Source organism: Sinocyclocheilus rhinocerous, unplaced genomic scaffold, assembly GCF_001515625.1.
Source record: "Sinocyclocheilus rhinocerous isolate Xijiao unplaced genomic scaffold, SAMN03320098_v1.1 scaffold215, whole genome shotgun sequence".
Taxonomy (NCBI): Eukaryota; Metazoa; Chordata; class Actinopteri; order Cypriniformes; family Cyprinidae; genus Sinocyclocheilus; species Sinocyclocheilus rhinocerous.
Window position 1 is genome coordinate 396,902 of NW_015660885.1, and position 21,631 is coordinate 418,532.

Genomic DNA, 21,631 nt, shown 5'->3' on the forward strand with positions numbered 1-21,631 from the left:
ATCATATGACCCCTTTAATGTTGACATCAACATGAAACATTAGCATATTGCCCGCCCACTTGTTGGTCTTTTAGCTTTGGTCTGAATGAAAATGCAAATTCATTCTTTGCCACTAGGTGCCGCTTTTGGAGAGGTTAAAATAGCGGTTTCCCCGGTAAAGGCTGTACACAAAGCAACGCTCACAAACGCTGCTTTATCAGGCGAGATGAAATGAAAATGAGACCAATCTGACCAATCACCGCAGATTAGCATAACGCAAAGGAGGGGTTTGGAAAAATGAATCGTTGAGCGAATCGTTTGGGAGTCGTTGAGCAAGTAAGGTAAAAATAAATGCATATTATAAGACAATGAAAGTGTTTTTGACCTTGCATGCATGCCAACCTGTTGTTGGGGACTCCCAAAACCTAAATATGAACCTTTCATAACCCATAATAGGGGCACTTTAAGGATCATTTTCTGCATGTTCAAAGTCTGTGCTCGCTAATGGAATTCCTAACGAATTTTGGAGGTGGAGTATATACATCTGACCAATCGCAGCGCCTGGTGCATATAAACAGGTGCTTACCTCATTCTGTCTGGCCACTAACGCCAACTTTAATTTCATAATGACATCCTTGAGTTAAATCCATCAATTAGAGACAACTAAAAAAAATCTGTTTATCATTTTCAAATTGCTCATCCAAATTAATCTGAGCAGATTTTGGGAGGTAAGTACTACAAAAGGACATATACTGCATACTTAAATAATAGTATATGAAACAGTATACAACCCTAAATGTTTTAAACTGTAGTATGCTGTCATTGTCACATGACCACAGTTTGTGGCATTTTTAATTCAACAAGTGACATGCAATTATAACCTCAAAATAAAACACTTAATCCAATTTTGAGTAAATATATACATGTTTTGCAGTCAGACCAAATAATGAGTCAAAAACGACATTGCGGTTGATATTCATGGAACATCAGTTTGAGCCGCAGTGCATCGTGGGATATAATTTATCACATAATGCCCTTTTTGTATAGTGCACAAGTTGGCAAATGTAGAATGTTGCATGCATACAGTAAATACATACTTTATTAATAGTATGAATATAATAGTTTGAAACATACCTTTACTTTAAGCTCCGCTTTCCCAGCATGCACCTGGATCTGCAGACCTCCACATACAGATGTGTTTCTTATTTGCTGAAGGCAGTCATCTGTGGCCTAATGGTTCAGGATCAGGGTCAGCAAGGTCACTGGTTCAAATCCGAGGATGACTGATGGATGTCCATTGATTTTTGTATACTATAATTCAGTTGGATAAAAAGGTTTTTAAAAAATGCAATTAAAATTCATGTTTTTTTGTTTTTTTGTCACATCGTATATGCTGTTTTATTTGGAAATACATCACATAATGGAAGTAAAATGGTTTGTTTTATGTTGACTTTATATGACCTCATGCTGGTTTGATTCCATTATGAGATATGGAATCATTTCAAATGTACTGAAGTAAGAATTTTAGATTAAAGGTCTCTTAATTAAGTCTGATAAACAAACAAAACCACCAGCAGACAAAATTAACAACAATCCATGTTCTTACTGACCCATACTTCATTATGGAGGATTTCCTATTGAGCATCAGAGACCACACACACACATACAAAACTGCATAGCAACTCCCTTCCAATCGCCAAGAAGACATTTCCTGTCTCCATTGTCCTGCTAGAGAACATACTGACCATAACACACACAGACACACAACATACCCGGAGGGCACATTACACACACACACTACAACACAAATACTCTCCCACACACTGAATAACAACACACATTATTGTGTGTGCACATGACTGCAGTTCAGACGTCTACACACAGTGGCAGTGTGTGTATTTTGAGATATGGCCGCATGTATAACGCCCCAGTGAGGGGGTGGAATTTGCACTCAGCAGAATAGAAACCTGGAAAACATCACATCGCTGAGCGTTAGTCACAACCAGTGTGAAAAGTTTTTAGTCAGTTTTTTCTCCAACAAAACACTACTTTCCTGTTGATTCAATCGGTTCTTACAGATGGTTGAATGCACTGAATCAAAATAAATGATTCACTGATTAATTTGTCCATTCTTCTTTTTTATAGCAAAATATTTAGTTAAGGAATAGATCCAGGATGTAGATGATTTTGTTTCATCATCAGATTTGGAGAAATGTAGCATTGCATCAGTGTCTCAGCAATGGATGCTCTGCAGTGAATGGGTGCCGTCAGAATGAGAGTCCAAACTCCGTTGAGAGTCCAAAGTCCGTTGCTAAAATACGAGTCCATAATCCACAATAACGCTTCCTCCAGTGAAAAAGTCATCTGGTCTGAATCAGGAGAGAAATCTGCACAGATCAAGCAGCGTTTAAACAGCTCTAAACAAATATGTGGCTGGATTTTGATGTGAGAGACAACAGCAGATGCACTTTTTCACTGGAGGAAGCGTTATTATGGATTATGGAGTCGCATTTTAGTTAAAAGTGTCTTAATGCTGTATTTGTTTCAGCTTTTGTCTTCTCCAGATGGTAACTGATGGACTGGAGTGCTGTGGATTACTTGTGGATTATTGTGATGTTTTTATCAGCTGTTTGGAGAGAAATGTAGCATTGCATCAGTGTCTCAGCAATGGATGCTCTGCAGTGAATGGGTGCCGTCAGAATGAGAGTCCAAACTCCGTTGAGAGTCCAAAGTCCGTTGCTAAAATACGAGTCCATAATCCACAATAACGCTTCCTCCAGTGAAAAAGTCATCTGGTCTGAATCAGGAGAGAAATCTGCACAGATCAAGCACCGTTTAAACAGTCCAAAACAGCTCTAAACAAATATGTGTGTGGATTTCGATGGTAGAGACAACAGGAGATGGACTTTTTCACTGGAGGAAGCGTTATTATGGATTATGGACTCGTATTTTAGCCGGAAGCAATGGTTTAAAGTTAAAACATTTTAATGATGGATTTGGATTATTTGTGGATTATTGTGATGTTTTTATCAGCTGTTTGGACTCTCATTCTGACGGCACCCATTCACTGCAGAGCATCCACTGGTGAGAAAGTGAAAAGGTAAAAGCGTACTTTTTTTTTACACTGAGAATGACAAATAGTATAGTGTTTTTTTTGTTGTTGTTGTTTTTTACATCAATTCACCCTATACAGTCCCTTTAAATAACTTCACTGTATTTAGTCAGCCTTTGTGAAGAGCTTAGTGCTAAAAGGGCTGCTTGGCTGTAGTTCAACAACTTTAAATTATGAGTAGTTTGTTGCTTGGCAAACTTCAGCTTCACACACGCAGACCACACAAACCACGCTACTAGCTGAAATCAAAGCAGCAGCCGCGTTTCAATCATACAGAAACATTCCACTAATTTTTAAGAAAAAACTGCATCTGTATGAAGAGAGTGAGCGAGAGAGATGTTGTGGTTTTGTTGCTCTGAGACGCATGAACCCACAAGCAGCCCGGCAGCCTTCCCAGAAAACAACTATATTTCTGACAAGCACTCTAATGCAACCACAACAAACACACACACACACACACTGGAGGCTTATGGGTCTAAAGATATATATGGGTTGAGGGGGGTTAACTCGCCAACAAGCTCAGATTTATGATGTGTTTGAGGAGACATCTGTCAAACAGCTACTGACAAACACACACACACACACACACACACTTAAATTGGCTTGTTTAATTGGTTGATTTAAACAAAATAACTGATTTGATTTTCTGACTGCTTGACTGAATGATTTGATTGGTTGCAAGAACCAAGGGTGTTTTCATCGTACTTAGGCCTAAATCACAAATAAGATCTCACTAAAAGGCAAAAATGAAAATTTGCTGAAACTTTACTCACCTTCAGGCCATCCAAGATTAGGATGAGTTTGTTTCTTCATCAGATTTGGAGAAATGTAGCATTGCATCAGTGTCTCAGCAATGGATGCTCTGCAGTGAATGGGTGCCGTCAGAATGAGAGTCCAAACAGCTGATAAAAACATCACAATAATCCACAAGTAATCCACAGCACTCCAGTCCATCAGTTAACATCTGGAGAAGACAAAAGCTGCGTGTTTGTAAGAAACAAATCAATCATTAAGGTGTTTTTTTATTTTAAACCATTGTTTCCAGTCAAAATATCAGTCCATAATCCATAATAACGCTTCCTCCAGTGATAAAGTCCATCTCCTGTTGTCTCTCACACCAAAATTGGTGTTTTGGACTGTTTTGGCTTGTAAACGGTACTTGATCTGTGCAGATTTCTCTCCTGATTCAGACCAGATTATTTTTGAGGAAGCGTTATTATGGATTATGGACTCATATTTTAGCAACGGTTTAAAGTTAAAAACACCTTAATGCTGGATTTGTTTCAGCTTTTGTCTTCTCCAGATGTTAACTGATGGACTGGAGTGCTGTGGATTACTTGTGGATTATTGTGATGTTTTTATCAGCTGTTTGGACTCTCATTCTGACGGCACCCATTCACTGCAGAGCATCCATTGCTGAGACACTGATGCAATGCTACATTTCTCCAAATTTGATGAAGAAACAAACTCATCCTAATCTTGGATGGCCTGAAGGTGAGTACAATTTCAGCAAATTATCATTGTGTGAAATATTCCTTTAATATCCTAATTGTTTCTCATAAACGACACCGACACGATTGACTTGTGTTTAGTTTTTATTTCTCCTAATGAATTTGAAGTGTAAAATGAGACAAAAATATGCTAATAAGAACTCCATTAAAACTCTTGCAACTTCTGAGCAATAAAGTTTTCAGTTATAATTCAACAGATCAGTAAACCTCTTTAAACAACAAAGTGTTTGAAGTAAATAAGCTTCAGAGTTTGTGTCCATGCCAACTTCAGATGAAGTGCTGCCAAGCCCTGTCGCCTTGGTTACGCTTCTCAGACACCGTACTAATTAAACAGGGAAGTTTTACACTGCTACAGCACTGCGATTTCATTAGACACAATACAAAGTTTTTTTTTTATCTTGTTGATTCAAACGTTCCTTCTGTTTCAACTTGGATTCTGTCCACAGCAGCTGCCACACATGCGTTTACTTATCTGAATGAGGACATACCACAGATGTCTACTGTTTTATTCACAGCTAATTATGACTACTTAGTAAAAAAAAAAAATCTTAAGCATTAAAAAAATGTGCTCTTTCTCACATTGGATCCAAAACATTGGTGCATGCATTTGGGAGAATGACTGAATGAAAGATCGGAAGAGCATGCAATGGTGCAAGAGAAAATCAGATCAACTTTCCAAACACCTCATTTAAATCCTAATCATTACTGATTGCTGTTGTGTGATTAATAAAACCCTTCTTGATATTAGAGCAAATATTTATTTAATTTACACATTGCACATTTTAAAGCATTTTTGGAAGTGCATCATTAACTCCTAATGACTCAGAATTAGTGTATTGTGTTTCACACATCCAGACATTAGGCTCATTTACAGTCATTATGGCTTCACTAAACGACACTGAAGTACTAATGTCTCTCAGTAGACTATTGTGTCGCACACACTGCATACTGTGCATCATGTTTATCATTCTACAACCATCTTGATTACTAAGAATATTCACGGACAATCAGCTGAAGCGACTGAAGGCTGCTGGGATAGTCGTCCTGACAGCATTGCAGCACAATCTATCGGCTCATTACCATTTTAATAGCTGCTCCATGGATACCAGCCTGCTTGTCTCCTTTTTCCCAGTCTGTCATTTAAAAACGGCTAATTACTGCTGACCTCCGCCCGTCAGGGTCACGGGAGGGGGTTGGGAGCAGGCCGGGTGTTGGGCAGGGGGTTTTATTCTGATAGTTAGTGACCAGTGAGGCGAAACAGAGGGAGGAGACGCATCAATCTAATGCTTGTAATCTGGGTTCAGACCCCCAAATCTCCGTCCAAAAGAGAAGTTTCTTCACAAGGATCACTTTAATCAGAGTTTGGATCCCTGCGGGACTTCACTCAATAACTGTCTTTATTAAGATAACGAAAAAACCCAGCTAACAGGGAACACATTCAGAACGTTCTGGCAAGGTTCTCTCAACGTTCTTCTAGTAACGTTAATAGAATGTTCATTCATGGTTTTTAAAAATGTTCTCAAAACGTTAGCACAAAAACATTCTTTTTTACATTATTCATGGATCGTTTAAATAATATGGGAAATATTACAAATAAAAGGAGATAAACTGAAATGAGTGATAAACATGAAATAAGAGGAGCGTCTCACTTTCTCTGTGATGTTATTGTGGCTACTCTAAGCCCCGCCCCCATTCTCGAGCTGGCGCTCTGATTGGCTGACGCGGGTCCTGGGACAGCTGTCCCGTCTCCGTCTAGACCTCAACAGGGCAGAATCCGCGCCACTGCGCCACGGACACACCGGAGCACGCAGAAGCCACGGACGGTCCCGATAATGATTGTTATTTCTAGATAGGACTTTAAGGAAGTTCGTTAGGTTTTATTCCGGACCGGGACTAACGGGAAGGTGCCGTTTCACACTTTAACGGACTCGCTTAAGTTTTGGCCAGGCGCGTCTGAACTCCGGTAAACTCGTGCTGGATTTCCGCGCTCCCCGTGATTCGGTGGGATTTTACCGATAGTGTCATGGCTCGGCTCGGCTCCGGACTCGCGCTGCTGGCGCTCACGGTGGGGCTCGCGCACGCGTTCGGGGAAGAGGAGGAGATGAGCTGCGACCCGATCCGCATCTCCATGTGTCAGGATCTCGGATACAATGTGACAAAGATGCCGAACCTGGTGGGAAACTAATGATTTATAACGATAATATTAATGATAATCGAATTATAAAATTAGCATAAATTACTAAATATAATATAAATATATAAAATATTAATATCAATATTATTATCATTAATCATATTATTGTGACAGGTTATTATTATTATTATTATATGCTTTTGACAACAACAATAATAAGTATTATTAATTAAATATAATAATTATTTTTATTATCATTATTGTTATTATTAAGATGCCAATAATGTTTACAAACAATAATGTAAAAAAGATCTGGGTCAAATTTGTAATGTTACCCAGAATTTGCACACACACACACACACACACACAATCATAGACTGTACTCAGGCTCTACACACACAAGTGTGTTTGTTTCATTCCTGGAATTGTCCTCATAAATGCCGTAAAACTCTTAAAACGGATTGTGTCGGTCTGCATTAGTGAAAGGTGTTCATAAACTGGTCAAATTATCTTATAATATAATTGTAAACATACTAGGAGCTTTCTGTAAGGTGTATAAAAACATAAAGTAGCTTAAGCATAATTCTAAGTTGATTAATTTGAGGACAGTATGAAGTCGTCATAAGTGTGTGTGTGTGTGTGTGTGTGTGTGTGTATGTGTGTGTGTGTGTGAGCATTGAAGACAGAGGCAGTTGTTGTTTTATTGATTCAGCGCGGAGAAGAAACCTCCCACTCGGATTCCCGTGTGTGTTTGCTGGAGAATCTCGTGATTAAAGCTGCTTTAGATGCTGCCCGGTTATCACAAACATCTTAAAGCGAGAGCACGTCTGTCCAACGCTGCTCTTGGAGAGAAAATGGCATATCGATGCATGTTTTTCAATCCACAACTGCTGATTTCTTGAAGTGTATGTGACCACAGCAAAAGTCTGTAGCTTCGTCTGAGTGCAGTCCTGTACTGCAGAATTTCCCTACGTGTGCACACAGCAGGGAAACCCATAACATACAACACTCAGAAATCCTTGCCACTTGCAACAGACATGCAACACATGCATAATGCAACAAAGCAATGTTTTCTTTTCCTTTAGAGCCTCAGAAAACATGCTACTGTATACTAGAAAACCAAGCTGAAAAGCCATCTGCATACATATAATCCAACAAACCAGTGTTTTTCTCCTTTACAGCCTTGGAAAATGTGCAACTAGAAACACACATTTCAAAAGCACAAATTTGTGACACTTAGACATGCAATACATGCCATCTGTCATATATAATGCGACAAATTGATGTTTTTTTCTCATTTACTGCTTTGAAAAACATGCAAATACTAGAAAACACATTTCAAAAGCACAAATTTGATATGCAACATGTGTATTCTTGCTCATTTAGAGCTTCTGAAAACATGCAATACAAGAAAACACATTTGATTCTGCACCCATGTGATGCGACAAACCAATGTTTTTCTCCTGTAGAGCTTCTGAAAACATGCATTACTAGAAAACACATCTGAAAAGCACAAATTCGTGCCAATTAGACATGCAACACATATAATGCAACAAAGCAATGTTTTTCTCATTTAGAGCTTCTGAAATCATGCAATTCTTGAAAAATTGCAGACGGCATGCGTTGCATGTCTATGATGTGACAAACCAATGTTTTTCTCCTGTAGAGCTTCCGAAAACATGCACTACTAGAAAGCTAGTAGTGCATGTGAAAAGCACAAATTCGTACACATCTGAAAAGCACAAATTCGTGCACGTCTCAGACTTGAGCTGCTTATGAGGATTTAGATGCTCTGCTGATTTTCCAAGCAACATTTTGTGTGTTTGCAAATATCTAATTCTCTCCCCGCCTTTGCTTTCTTGCAGTTCTTCTTATGCTCCATCCCGATCGGCCCGTGCGGCAGCATGTGCTTGTCTGTAAAGAGGAAGTGTCTTCCGGTCCTGCAGGAGTTTGGTTTCGTGTGGCCGGAGCTCTTGAACTGCAGCCTGTTCCCGCCCACCAACGACCAGAACCACATGTGCATGGAGGGTCCGGGCGACGAGGACCCGCCGTTTCACGCCGTCCGGCCGATGCCGCCGCAGGAGGAGGAGTGCATGGCGCTGGGTGCCGGCGTGGAGCAGTATGCATGGGTGAAGCGCAGCGGCAGCTGCTCGCTGCAGTGCGGATACGACATGGGATTGTACCGGCGACAGGCCAAAGTCTTTACCGACGTGTGGATGGTGGTGTGGGCGGTTCTCTGCTTCATCTCCACCACGTTCACCGTCCTGACCTTCCTAGTGGACTCCTCGCGGTTTTCCTACCCGGAACGACCTATTATTTTCCTCAGCATGTGCTGCAACATCTACAGCGTGGGCTACATCGTGCGGCTGACCGTCGGCCGCGAGCGCATCTCCTGCGACCTGGAAGAAGCGGCTGTACCCGTGCTAGTGCACGAGGGCTTGAAGAACACAGGCTGTGCCATCGTCTTCCTCCTCACGTATTTCTTCGGCATGGCGAGCTCAATCTGGTGGGTGATCCTGACACTCACGTGGTTCCTGGCAGCCGGGCTGAAGTGGGGTCACGAGGCCATCGAAATGCACAGTTCGTACTTCCACATCGCGGCTTGGGCCATTCCCGCCGTCAAGACCATCGTCATCCTCATCATGCGGCTGGTGGACGCTGACGACCTCTCTGGGATGTGTTACGTGGGCAATCAGAACCTAGACGCTCTTACCGGTTTCGTAGTCGCTCCGCTATTTACGTACTTGGTAATCGGGACGCTGTTCATTGCCGCCGGCTTGGTTGCGCTGTTCAAAATCCGCTCTAATTTGCAAAAGGACGGGACGAAGACAGACAAGCTAGAGCGGCTGATGGTAAAAATTGGCGTGTTTTCAGTGCTCTACACAGTGCCGGCCACTTGCGTCATTGCGTGCTACTTCTACGAAATCTCCAATTGGGCCGACTTTCGCCAGTCGGCAAGGAATTCGTACATGGCGGCGGAGATGCTGCGGATTTTTATGTCTCTGCTGGTGGGAATCACATCAGGAATGTGGGTTTGGTCCGCCAAAACGCTTCACACGTGGCAGCGATGTTCCCACCGACTCGTGCACACTGGCCGAAACAATCGCGTCAAACGGACCGCCAATGGCTGGGTCAAACCGGGCAAAGGCAACGAGACGGTTGTGTGATAAAGAGACAGAGGCGCCCACGCCCATGTAGCACTATCGTTCGTTCACTTTACGTGAAATGTTCTTAAGATGATCTTACACTGGACGGTCCTGTTGCAGCAGTTTTTCCGTTTAAATATGCACTACGTCAAACTCTCACTGAAGTGCCTTCGTTTTCGTGGACGAGCTACTCAACCGATTCTGGGAAACGTAGTTCTTTACTCCTCAGCGATCAGCGCCGTTTACCTCTCAACACGTCACAGCTGCCGGAATGCTTACGAGACTTGTTAATGCTACGTTCACATCGTGTTGGATATGCGAAAAATTGAAGCAGAAAGTGTGCAATGGCATGTCAGAAGTATGTGTAGAGGTTGCTAACTAACTTTAACTGTTGACATTTTCCTGTCATTTTACGTCTTGCACGACGTCACAATGCTCAAGCGAGTTTCCATGAATGGTTTTTACAGGTCAGAAACTCAACAAAACGTGAACGCATTATAGCAGAGATTTCCTTCACTATTTAGTTAGTCTATTTTTGATATGACAAAGCTATGATGGGACTTTTTGTTTTGTTTTTTTGGCGCTGTCAGACACACATTCACTCTGAAAATGACACGTGACAATCACTGACCGTGCCGTACGGGCCTCCCGTAGGGTCGATGAATGTATTGACCGATGATAAACTCTTAAACCTTTTAAAAGTGCCTCAAAAACTCACATGCAGGTGGTACAGTCCTGGATTTCATGAAGGACTTCTGGATCCATTTGTACATAAACTGATGTTTGTAGTTGTAATGTGTTATTTTTGTGTTATGAAATGCTAATTTATCTTTGTAAAAACTAAGAAACTGAACAAAAATGAATTTATTTAAGAATGCTTTTGTATCAAATGAAAAATTAAACTTTGAAAATCAATTCCAGAGTCCATGTGCATCTTTTGTTTATTGAGGTATACTTCACTATTAAAACTCCTGTAGGTTCACACACCTTGTGACCCTAGTAAATCTGGACTATGTAGGAATTAAAGGATTGTTTGGGGCATTAGTGGCTTGACTCTTTTTTTAGGTCGTTTTAAAATTCCTCCACCCAGAATGATTTGGACAAAGATTTATCCTCCGGTCCAACTTTCCCCCTCGGGGTCACCACACCCGCCTCAGGGTTTCTTGTAAGACAATGTCAGATGGTTTTAGCTCTTTCATGGGTGGTTAGTCTTGAAATGCTTTAATACGCTGAGTGAAACTAAACATAGATATAGGCTACATTATCAATATGGGAATTTTAAATGACCATGTTTCATGACCCAAAACATTTGCATAGTCGGGTAAATGGTCAGTTTAGAATAAATACCTGTTTTTATCTAATGATTGTGGATTAAAATGTTTCACAAAAGTCACATCACTCAGTTTCTAATATGATGCTGCTCCCTACTGGTCATTTGAAGCACTACAGATAAACCTATTACAGAACAACAGACTTTTGCAGTGACATGCAATGAAAATTACTTTTAGATTTGTGTTGCATCCCTTTAAAAATCACCAGATTTTATTTTCAAATGTATATCTTTATATAATAAACAGCAATAAAGTAAAATTTTGAGACACTTAACAATTAGTTGCGGTGATGGTTGTCTGATATTTGTATGCATAATTTCCAGGAAATATGCTACAATAACAGTAAATGCTACTTTTGAAATGAACATGAAGTGGCATTTGCAACGCATTTACTGTCATAATGTAAAACAAAAGAAAAAGTGGGACTTTATTGTGTCCATCAGAGAAAAGATTCCCAGACTGGCCCGTGATGACCTTTAATTTGGCCCATCATTTCCACTTTCTTGTGGGGGAAAATAGAGGGGAAACACACCATTGAAGCATATCTTCATTTCTAACGTATCTTTTTGTGTTAACATTTTTGTTTTGTTTTAACATTTAATTTGATTCAATTCTAATATAGTTGAATATAATACAACATTTACTTTCAGCCCATAGCCCTCAGTCAAGTTAGACTTTTGGCACTTGGCAGTAAAAAGTTTAAAAATAAAAAAGTAAACATATTTCTTACATCCCTGATAGCACACGTACATCACAGAGACGTCTGTTTGACATCTGCAAGACGTATTTTTGTATTTTGTATGTTTGCTCATCTGCGATATGTCTATAGGACGTTTCCTATCAGAAGTCAAATAGACGTTTAGAAAATGTCTTTAAGATGTTTATGATTTAGAATTAATGTAAAACTGACATCTTAGAGACGTCTATCAGATGTTTAGATGCTTTCCAGATGAAGCGATCTTTAACAGACATCTTGCAGACGTACATCCCTGTCTTTCTGGGATCATAAGACATGTTCAATCCATACAACAACCAACCAATCAGGGTTGTAAACTCTACTAAGCTCTACTATTACTATCTAACTGATCTTAAAAACAAATATAGCTTATTACAGTTAATATTAACTCCTTGAAGCATTTTGAAAACAGACCCTACAACACGTTTAATTGTGGAGACTAGCTAATACTTACAGCCTTCAAAATACGATGTCTTGTAAATGTACTTACATAAAACACTTGGAAATGTTGTAGAACTCACTGGAACCACAGACAAACTACTGTCAACTCAACCAGCGCTAACCGCTAACTAGGCTACTAATGGACTTTTTCTGGTAACCCCCCTACTGGTTAAAACTAAACACACACTTGAACGTGAACTATTCACATTCAGTTATTATTTATTTTTTTCGCGTACATACGCTCGACGCATGCGCACAAGAAATAGGTTATTATAAAAAAATATTAGCGATATGCTAACCCTGATCTCTGTTGAAAAAACCAGCATATGCTGGTTAGGTATGTTTTGACGCTGGGATGCTGGTTTAAGCTGGTCCTTTGCTGGTTTATGCTGGTCCTTTGCTGGTTTATGCTGGTCCTTTGCTGGTTTATGCTGGTCCTTTGCTGGTTTATGCTGGTCCTTTGCCAGCACATGACCAGCATAAACCAGCAAAAGAACCAGCATAAACCAGCAAAAGGACCAGCATAAACCAGCAAAAGGACCAGCATAAACCAGCAAAGGAACAGCATAAACCAGCAAAGGACCAGCATAAACCAGCAAAGGAACAGCATAAACCAGCAAAGGACCAGTTTAAACCAGCAAAGGACCAGCATAAACCAGCAAAGGACCAGCATAAACCAGCAAAGGACCAGCATAAACCAGCAAAAGGACCAGCATAAACCAGCAAAAGGACCAGCATAAACCAGCAAAAGGACCAGCATAAACCAGCAAAAGGACCAGCATAAACCAGCAAAAGGACCAGCATAAACCAGCAAAAGGACCAGCATAAACCAGCAAAGGACCAGCATAAACCAGCAAAAGGACCAGCATAAACCAGCAAAGGACCAGCATAAACCAGCAAAGGACCAGCATAAACCAGCAAAGGACCAGCATAAACCAGCAAAGGACCAGCATAAACCAGCAAAGGACCAGCAAAAGGACCAGCATAAACCAGCAAAGGACCAGCAAAAGGACCAGCATAAACCAGCAAAGGACCAGCAAAAGGACCAGCATAAACCAGCAAAGGACCAGCAAAAGGACCAGCATAAAACGTTTCTGAAAAGCTAACTACTGAAAATCTTTAATTTGAGATGCTAATTAGGAAATTAGTCAGGGATCACTGACAAACAGATTTTTATTTTATTTTTTATTTCATCTTATTTTTTGAGAAATACACAGAATAATTTAGTCATAAATTACAGTAAGAGTCTTCAAGCAGTCAGAAAGCAAAGTGCATAAGACATTTCCACACGGAAACAGATTTCGTTTTAATTGAAAAATAAATATCCCAGCCATTACTGTAAACTTGAGAACAGTTTCACAATAAAAAAAAATATTCTAAATGTCAGTGCGGTGGAGTAGAAAAGTAAAAAAGTCAGTACTGTACACATGAACAGACAGATGTGGACATCACATAGCAGGTTGGCGTACAGTAATGCGACGGTAAACATGCATTTTGGGGAATGACCAGCAAAATCATGTAACTGTATTTGATTTCTATGAATTATGGTTCTTTAGCTCGTCTGAGAACTGGCTTTAAAAAATAAAGCTTCAAATAAATCGGCTTCTAGAAGCTAATGAAATGTGCCAGCGTAAGACCATTTCAACATCATATTCTTAAATGAACATAGACAACAGTCATCAAAACTGTCTTGGTTATTGTATCAACCATACAACTGGCCCAAATCAGCATATTTACTTCAGTTCAGTCATTGAAAAAGTTCTGAACTTTAAAATACCCTCTCCTTGGAATAAAGTGCCACAATCTGAGAAATACGGGAGATTGTGAAGTATACAGAGCAATTTTAGCCATGAAACTTTGAATCTTTTAATAAGCACCATTATAAATCCCTCTTCCGGCAACATAAACCTGAAATAAATTTGCACCCAAATGAAAACAAGCCCACTGCATCTTCAGGACACCGGGGAAATGATGTGCTCTTCCAAATGAATCACTGGGGAAAGGAAGGGAGCGTTCTTAAAAGCTTGTTCAAATGTGCCAGGACAGTCCAGCATTGCTTCGTGAAAGCGTCGGTCGGGGCCTGCTTCAATACGGAAGTGAAGCCGCTTTAGAGACACAACGCTCAGCTGGACAATTGTCCCTATATCTCTGGGTGCTGAAGCACTTCCGCTTGACAGAATGGCGAAAATCTCCTGAGTGTTTCGTCGTCACGTCTCAGACGCTCTGAAGTTGTGAATGGCAGTCGCTAGTTAGAAATACAGGAATTTCATTGGTTATTCTTGGCGTTAATGGTACATGACATCAGTTGAGTACGAAAGGAACAGTTCACCCAAAAATCAACCAAATTAATTACTTTTAATTACAAATTTGAATGTTCTAGTGGCTATTTTCCATGCAAAATCAATGTCAAGATTTTCAGTGAGTTCAATTTCATTCTGCATCTCACACAAAGTTATCAGATGACTTCAGAAGATGTGGAATATAGTGCATATAGAATACAGTTTTGTTATTTTATTACATCAAGTTAAACTAAATGAAATTGAGAAATATTGCCTTGTCAGCTAGCTTAAATTAAATGTTTTGATTTTATTTACAATTATATATTTTTATCTTATTTAATGTCTATTTTATGTATTTATTTTTTTCATTGTTCATTGTAATTGCCTGGAAAACAGCCACTCATTCATTCGCTATATTTCTCGTACAGATTTGAAAGAAGATGTGAGTAAATGTAAAAACATTTTTGGGTGAACTACTGCTTTGGTGATATGAGAACGTAGTGAGAAGATACCTACGCTAAAGGAACGTCAGCTCCCTCAACTCGATCCTCTGTGGAAGAGAGACATGAAAAAACATGTTCAGATGTCTAATGGAGATTTGAAGGGTTACTAATAACTCATGTAGTTTGATGTCTCCTGATAAATCAGTTTGTGTGTTCTTGTGTACCTGAGGTTGGTGGTCTTCCAAAGTAGCACTTCATCACCACAACAAAAATAAGTAACAGGACAAACACAACCACAAAAGCAATAGCTGCGATCACTCGAAGTGGGAAAGATTCTGTTTGACCTGCAAGAAGACAACAAAAAAGTCGAAAAGTTTAAAAAACAGTGTAAAAAATGTCAAAATAAATCAAATAGATTTGAATAAATTTATAAATAGATTCAAATAAATAATAAAAATGTGATTCGGATACTTAACAATTTGATTAAAATAAATAAGAAATAAATTAGATGAAAATAAATTAAAACAGAAAATTGTTTAAAATAAATAACTAAAAAAAAATGAGATGCATATGAATAAATAGAAAAACTGATTCAAAATAAGTAATGTTAAGTAAACAATTAAAAAATGATAATAATACATCTAACAGTACAGTACTATGGTGAGTAGGAAAAAAATTATATTTATTCTCCAAATATTATTTTTAATTGGTATAGTATATATTAAACTAATTAAATTCTAATACTAAAATTAGTATAAACTGGGTCTTTTAAGCATGAAAATTTATAGATGACTTTTGAATTTTAGGATAGGGGTCCCTCGCATGAGGATGACCCCTGGAACAGTTCACCCAAAAATTAACATCAGATCCAGCCAGATCCTGTCAGATAATATCCGTTTTGTCTTGTAACAGAACAACTAGTCAGCAAAGTTGTCTGGTACTCAAAACTATAATAACAGTCTTCTATCAGAGTTTATTGAATAGTCTTAATTGCGTATGTTTCAATGCTCAGACTTCGTCTGAAAAACACAAATCCAACAAGTGTTATTATACCACAATCAATAGCAATGGAAAATTACTGCTTCACAACAACATCCCATAAACCTTGAATTCCCATAAACATTCCCTCTTATCTCTTATTCATGAAGAGAAATAGCCCTTGAAACCACACATCATAAGACTAAACAACAATGGGGGGGGGGGGGAAAATATAAATGAAATGAGTATTTAAATGATTATAAATGATTGTATGATTAAATGGAATAATAAAAAAGGTGGACTCAACACACACAGGCTGCTACAAAGAATCCGTAGATCCTTCACACATCTTTTGGGTGAGTTATAATAAAGCAATAAGCCCCAAGAAGCGGTGGTTTACAGTGAATTTATAACAGCTAAGGGGCGTTGTTAGGCACGACGAGAAGCGGAGTTATAAAACGGTTATTCCATATACGTAGTAAGGTTTCACAAAATAAAACAGAGCAAATAAAGTGTAATGATATTAATAAAAACAGTATTCTTCCACCAAACAATGTAGTTCCTCAGAAACAGTTGTGGTTGCAACAGACAAACGTAAACAAAGGTGTATGTTACTTTGTAGAGTCATTTACAACAGCTTCAAACGCGGCTCAGCCAATCAGAATCAAGCACCGGAACTACCCGCTTTATAATAACAGATGTTTTTAGCAGGTCCGAGCTATAATGGTGGAGCTCTATTCTGGAAAAGGGGGCGGGGAGCAGCAGCTCATTTGCATTTAAAGAGACAGGCCCGAAAAACAGTGTTTCTGCTTCCACTCAAAATAGGCATTTTCAAAATGATATAATACATTATCTGTGGAGTATTTTGAGCTGAAACTTCACAGACACATTCTGGGGACACCAGAGACTTATATTACATATTGTAAATAGGGGCATAATATGTCTCCTTTAACATCCAACACACTTACATATGGTGATGGTGTGGGAAACAGCGCCCCCTACGGCACAGCTGACATTGGCTGGCTGGTCGCAGTTGTACATGATGGTTTGGTTGATGGTCCATGTTTTGGAGTCGTTATGTGCTAAACTCCAGTTGTAAAATACATTCGTCAGACTTGGATTAAGCCCCGCCCATCTGACGGTGCTCTGTGGGTATCCTCCCACCGCCGAGCAGCTTAAGTGACAGCTCATCCCCGTGCCGCTGACGCCGCGTCTATGTTCACTGCAGTCAGGTGTGATTGTGGGGACGCTGTACTCGGCTGTAAAAAGAAGAGAACAGTGGAATAAGTGACATTTTAGAGATCCGGAGAGGTTCCCCCCCTGCAACGTTTCACTTCCCCAAAACCCACGTCAATGCAACCATCCCAGAATCCTTAGTCAGCAGTGAGTTTCCAATGCGAACAAGCATGCGCTCCCCCGCAGACAGACTTACATACGCAAATAAACCAACAGACGTACAAACACACACACACAAATAGGCTATATACGCATATTCAAATGATATTTTCGCAGAATGGCTGCATTATTCACACATGAACACACAAACACACTGCAGGAGTTTATCAAGGTTATGCATCATTCAGAACTGAAATGAGAATGGCTCAAAATCTGAATTGCATTTGAATTTAAGTACCTAATGGGATGCATACAAAATTCAGAAAGTAGACAATTAAGTGTCATTTTTAACAATGCATTTCATACTTTAGTATGAATTACATATAAACATATATTCTCGTGCATAACATACTGAGTATTCACAGAAATAATATTTACTAATTTGCCAGAATGCTCTAATTTCCTTAATAAAATAAAAAAAATGTAGGCCTATGTTAATATGATTCTTTTTATCTGGAAACGGTGTGGTATAATTTTTTGTACAATAATTTGTACTGATGGCTGTTAATTGTTTTGACAGTATTAAACTTAGTTTAGAGGAATATCTGAAAATTTGGGATAAAATATATTCTACATATCAGGTAATAAATAGGCATAACTAGCCAAAATTAATAATGTAATTATTTTTGTATTGTCTTTTTGAAATTTCTGTTACTTTGAATTGCACTTCAGTAAATTCCTCTTTCTGTCATTCAGATTCAAATTCTAATTCAACTTCCTGTCTGTTGCGGTCGATTTGATTCAGATTCACGCTCATAATCTGAATATGATCCGATTCTTCAATTCTGAGTGAGTGAAGTGACGTGACATGTGGCCAAGTATGATGACCCAGACTCGGAATTAGCACTCTGCATTTATCCCATCCAAAGTGCACACACACAGCAGTGAACACACACACACCGTGAACACACACCCGGAGCAGTGGGCAGCCATTTTTTTTGCTGCGGCGCCCGGGGAGCATTTGGGGGTCGTGGTATTGAAGGTGGGAGAGAGCTGTACATTCACTCCCCCCACCTACAATCCCTGCCGGTACGAGACTCGAACCCGCAACCTTTGGGTTACGAGTCCGACTCTCTAACCATTAGGCTACAACTTCCCCATTCTGAATTTAACCCGACCCTGTTGTCTGTATCTTGTGTCATACCTGTGACTTTGAGGATAATCTCTGAGATTTCAGGTTTGTACGCTTTGTCGACGAAAACAAAAACACAAATGTACGATCCTTCATCACCGACTGAGATGTTTCTCATCTCCATGCTGTAGTCCATTGCGTTCACTTTGGTTCTGCTCTGGTAACCCTTCCCTGGCATTTCGCGGCCATTAGTAAACCCATTGATGTACATGTCTTCTTTATCTTTTATAACTCTCTGTATGTACAAGCGTTCAACAGGTCTGCTGTGGTTCGAAGGACATCTGAATGTAACGCTGTGACCCAAAACAGCCGTGATGTTCATCGCTGCATCGCTCACACCTAAACAAACACACAACAACATGACAGAAACAACTCAAATTTCAGAAGCATTTCAGTCGACACTGATTATTATTACAGCTGGTTATAATAAGGCAGGTATACTTCAGTCTAAATAGTAACATGCACTCAGTTTGCTGTTTGCACTGTTAATAGCATTGTGCTACTGACTAGATAATTACACAGATACAAGATCTCTCATTTGCAAGCAGAACGATAAAACTCTATAAGACCTGTAACTCAACCATTGCTGAAAAATGTCTGCAAAAGTTAGTATATATAGAATAGCTTATATAAATATATAAACTTAATAATAGTAACTTAAAAATAATAGTATATATACATTATGTTACACACAATAATTTTATTATATATATTATATATATATATATATATAGTTTATTATATATATTAATATATAATAGTTTATATATTATATTATGTATAGTGCTGTCAATAAGTTAAAAAATTAACTAATTAATCGCACATTTTTCTGAAATTAATCGCGATTAATTGCAACTAACATTAAAGTTTTTAAATATGCTTTTATATTGCAATAATTTCACATTTAATCTTCAAATTAATGTAGAAAAGTTAAAAAATTAACTAATTAATCGCACATTTTTCTGAAATTAATCGCGATTAATTGCAACTAACATTAAAGTTTTTAAATATGCTTTTATATTGCAATAATTTCACATTTAATCTTCAAATTAATGTAGAAAAAGTGTATTTTAATATTTGTTTAATGGCATCTTTATATATATATATATATATATGCATACAACATACACTACTTATTGTGTAATACATATATTATACACACATATACACACACACACACAAATATTACTTATTGTTTGTAGTATATATATATATAAATTATAAATTTTAAAAAATTATTTTTGCTTTTATTGGGGTTCCCTTTTAAACAGGGAACCTTTGATAGCAGCGACAATGTCTTCTACTATTACATGTGTCAGAAACACTGCCATGTTTAGTAAAGATTGTGGGTACAAGTCCTTTTTAAGTGTATTTAAATATAGTTGAAGTCTCTGGTATGTTCAAATGCAGCTGAACGTGTGTGTTTGTGGGTGTAAAGGCATGTTTGTTTCAATCAGGGTGATTCTCCATGACTTATTTCAGTGGTTTACAAGTGCTTTTCTTACTGTCCGAGTTTTGCTTCCTTGTTCTTTTAACTTTCTGGTGTAGAGGTGCATTCCCCAACTCCTACGGCTTCTAGTAATTCATCCCTACATCCAAACTTATCCATCCTCCCGTAACATTGCTCTTTTAATCTCTACATTTAGCTCATTATTGTCATCGCTAGTCCTCTTCAAATCACTAGTAACTGTTTACAAAGGTGGCTGGTTGTTCGGCTTTTCAGACAAATTACTATTAAACACTGACAGGTGAAAATGTGGAATTCTGCAAAATGTCATTCTTACCAGATGCAGCTGCAAGCAGCAGCGTGGTCACGACCAAGGCCAAGCTAAAAAAAACACCAAAAAGAACGATTAGAGACACACAAGCATGAACACTCACAATCATGGGAATTTGCATATTCCTCAAAAAAGTCCCATGACTCAATTCAAAATGATTTTACAAAAATAACTGCAGCATCGGGCCTTACTCACTAAACAACAGACTTCTTGGTGTTGATTACTGATCTACACTCTTAAAATAACATTTATTTGCATCGATGGTTCCATGAAGAACCTTTAACATCCATGGAATCTTTCCAAGGTTGAAAAAGTTTCTTTGGAATGTTCTTCACACTAAGAAAAAACAACTGTTCACTGAAAAGTTCTTTTTGGAACACAAAATGGTTCTTTATTTTGGAAGCTTTATACTTATAGTAACTCTTGCAGCATGTGGTTAGGTTTATTATAACTAAGCAAATGGTACGACATCTCACTTCCTCATAATAAGCCTGATTTGTAGTATAAACTAATCCTGTGAGAATTTGAAAGAGGATATCATATCATGTGCAGCAGAAATGGATTAAGTGTCTGTTTCTGATCTGTGGACTTTGTGGCTGCAACATTATTAAATGACGTATAAAACGATGTCAATATGACTGAATGTTGAACTGAAACAGGAGATCTGAATGTCTGGCATTAGCTTGGCAGAAATATATTATCATTTAAACTGCTGTGTTCACGGCCCTGAAAGCACCTGAGCGCATTTTTAAGATGCAACGACCAGGAACAAAATCCCTCTAAACAACATGAGAGGCCTGTCAAACAAAAACTGCAGCACGATGCAATGCAAGCAGGAAAAACATAATTTCCTGGTATTCTTGGACTGGTCTATAAATGCAAATACAAACACATCAGACACTAGCAGCCACGCTTTGAAGTCTACTTCCCTCTTAGTTTAAGAAATAAGTGATCCATAAACAACTAACACACACTTTCTCTTTTGTACACAAGAGAGATCTTACAAACCATATTAGTGAAGACATCTTCCATTGTTTTTCTATTAGATTAATTATATTTATCTCCTAAACCCATAAAAAAAAAAAAACTCAGAAACATCATCTGGATTATCTATAAGCCTTTAAAACTAGTGACAACACTAGTTATCTTCACAAGTACCACACACACACACACACACACACACACACACACACACACTCACACTCACACACACACACACACTCACACAAACACACA

General features: G+C 38.6%; 2 protein-coding genes and 1 long non-coding RNA gene across 3 annotated transcripts in view; 1 reads left to right on the forward strand and 2 right to left on the reverse strand.

Annotated features, from left to right (window-relative positions):
- LOC107725774 (uncharacterized) overlaps positions 1–12,507 on the reverse strand; it is a 14,905-nt gene extending 2,398 nt beyond the window's left edge. Inside the window, exons 1-2 of the long non-coding RNA XR_001638157.1 lie at positions 12,440–12,507; positions 1,114–1,290 (exon numbers count right to left, since the gene is read on the reverse strand). This is a non-coding gene — a long non-coding RNA (uncharacterized LOC107725774). The remainder of the gene's footprint in view (positions 1–1,113; positions 1,291–12,439) is intronic.
- LOC107725773 (frizzled-4-like) lies at positions 6,391–10,758 on the forward strand. The gene is made up of 2 exons (XM_016535168.1): positions 6,391–6,786; positions 8,541–10,758. The coding sequence occupies exons 1-2, from the start codon at positions 6,626–6,628 to the stop codon at positions 9,901–9,903; spliced, it is 1,524 nt and encodes a 507-aa protein (XP_016390654.1). The 5' UTR covers positions 6,391–6,625; the 3' UTR covers positions 9,904–10,758.
- Positions 12,508–13,568: 1,061 nt separating the features above from the next.
- LOC107725758 (selection and upkeep of intraepithelial T-cells protein 4-like) overlaps positions 13,569–21,631 on the reverse strand; it is a 10,070-nt gene continuing 2,007 nt past the window's right edge. Inside the window, exons 3-8 of the mRNA XM_016535146.1 lie at positions 20,402–20,445; positions 18,630–18,956; positions 17,059–17,349; positions 15,337–15,456; positions 15,186–15,219; positions 13,569–14,635 (exon numbers count right to left, since the gene is read on the reverse strand). Of these exons, the coding sequence (XP_016390632.1) occupies positions 14,605–14,635; positions 15,186–15,219; positions 15,337–15,456; positions 17,059–17,349; positions 18,630–18,956; positions 20,402–20,445 (847 nt within the window). The 3' untranslated portion in view covers positions 13,569–14,604. The remainder of the gene's footprint in view (positions 14,636–15,185; positions 15,220–15,336; positions 15,457–17,058; positions 17,350–18,629; positions 18,957–20,401; positions 20,446–21,631) is intronic.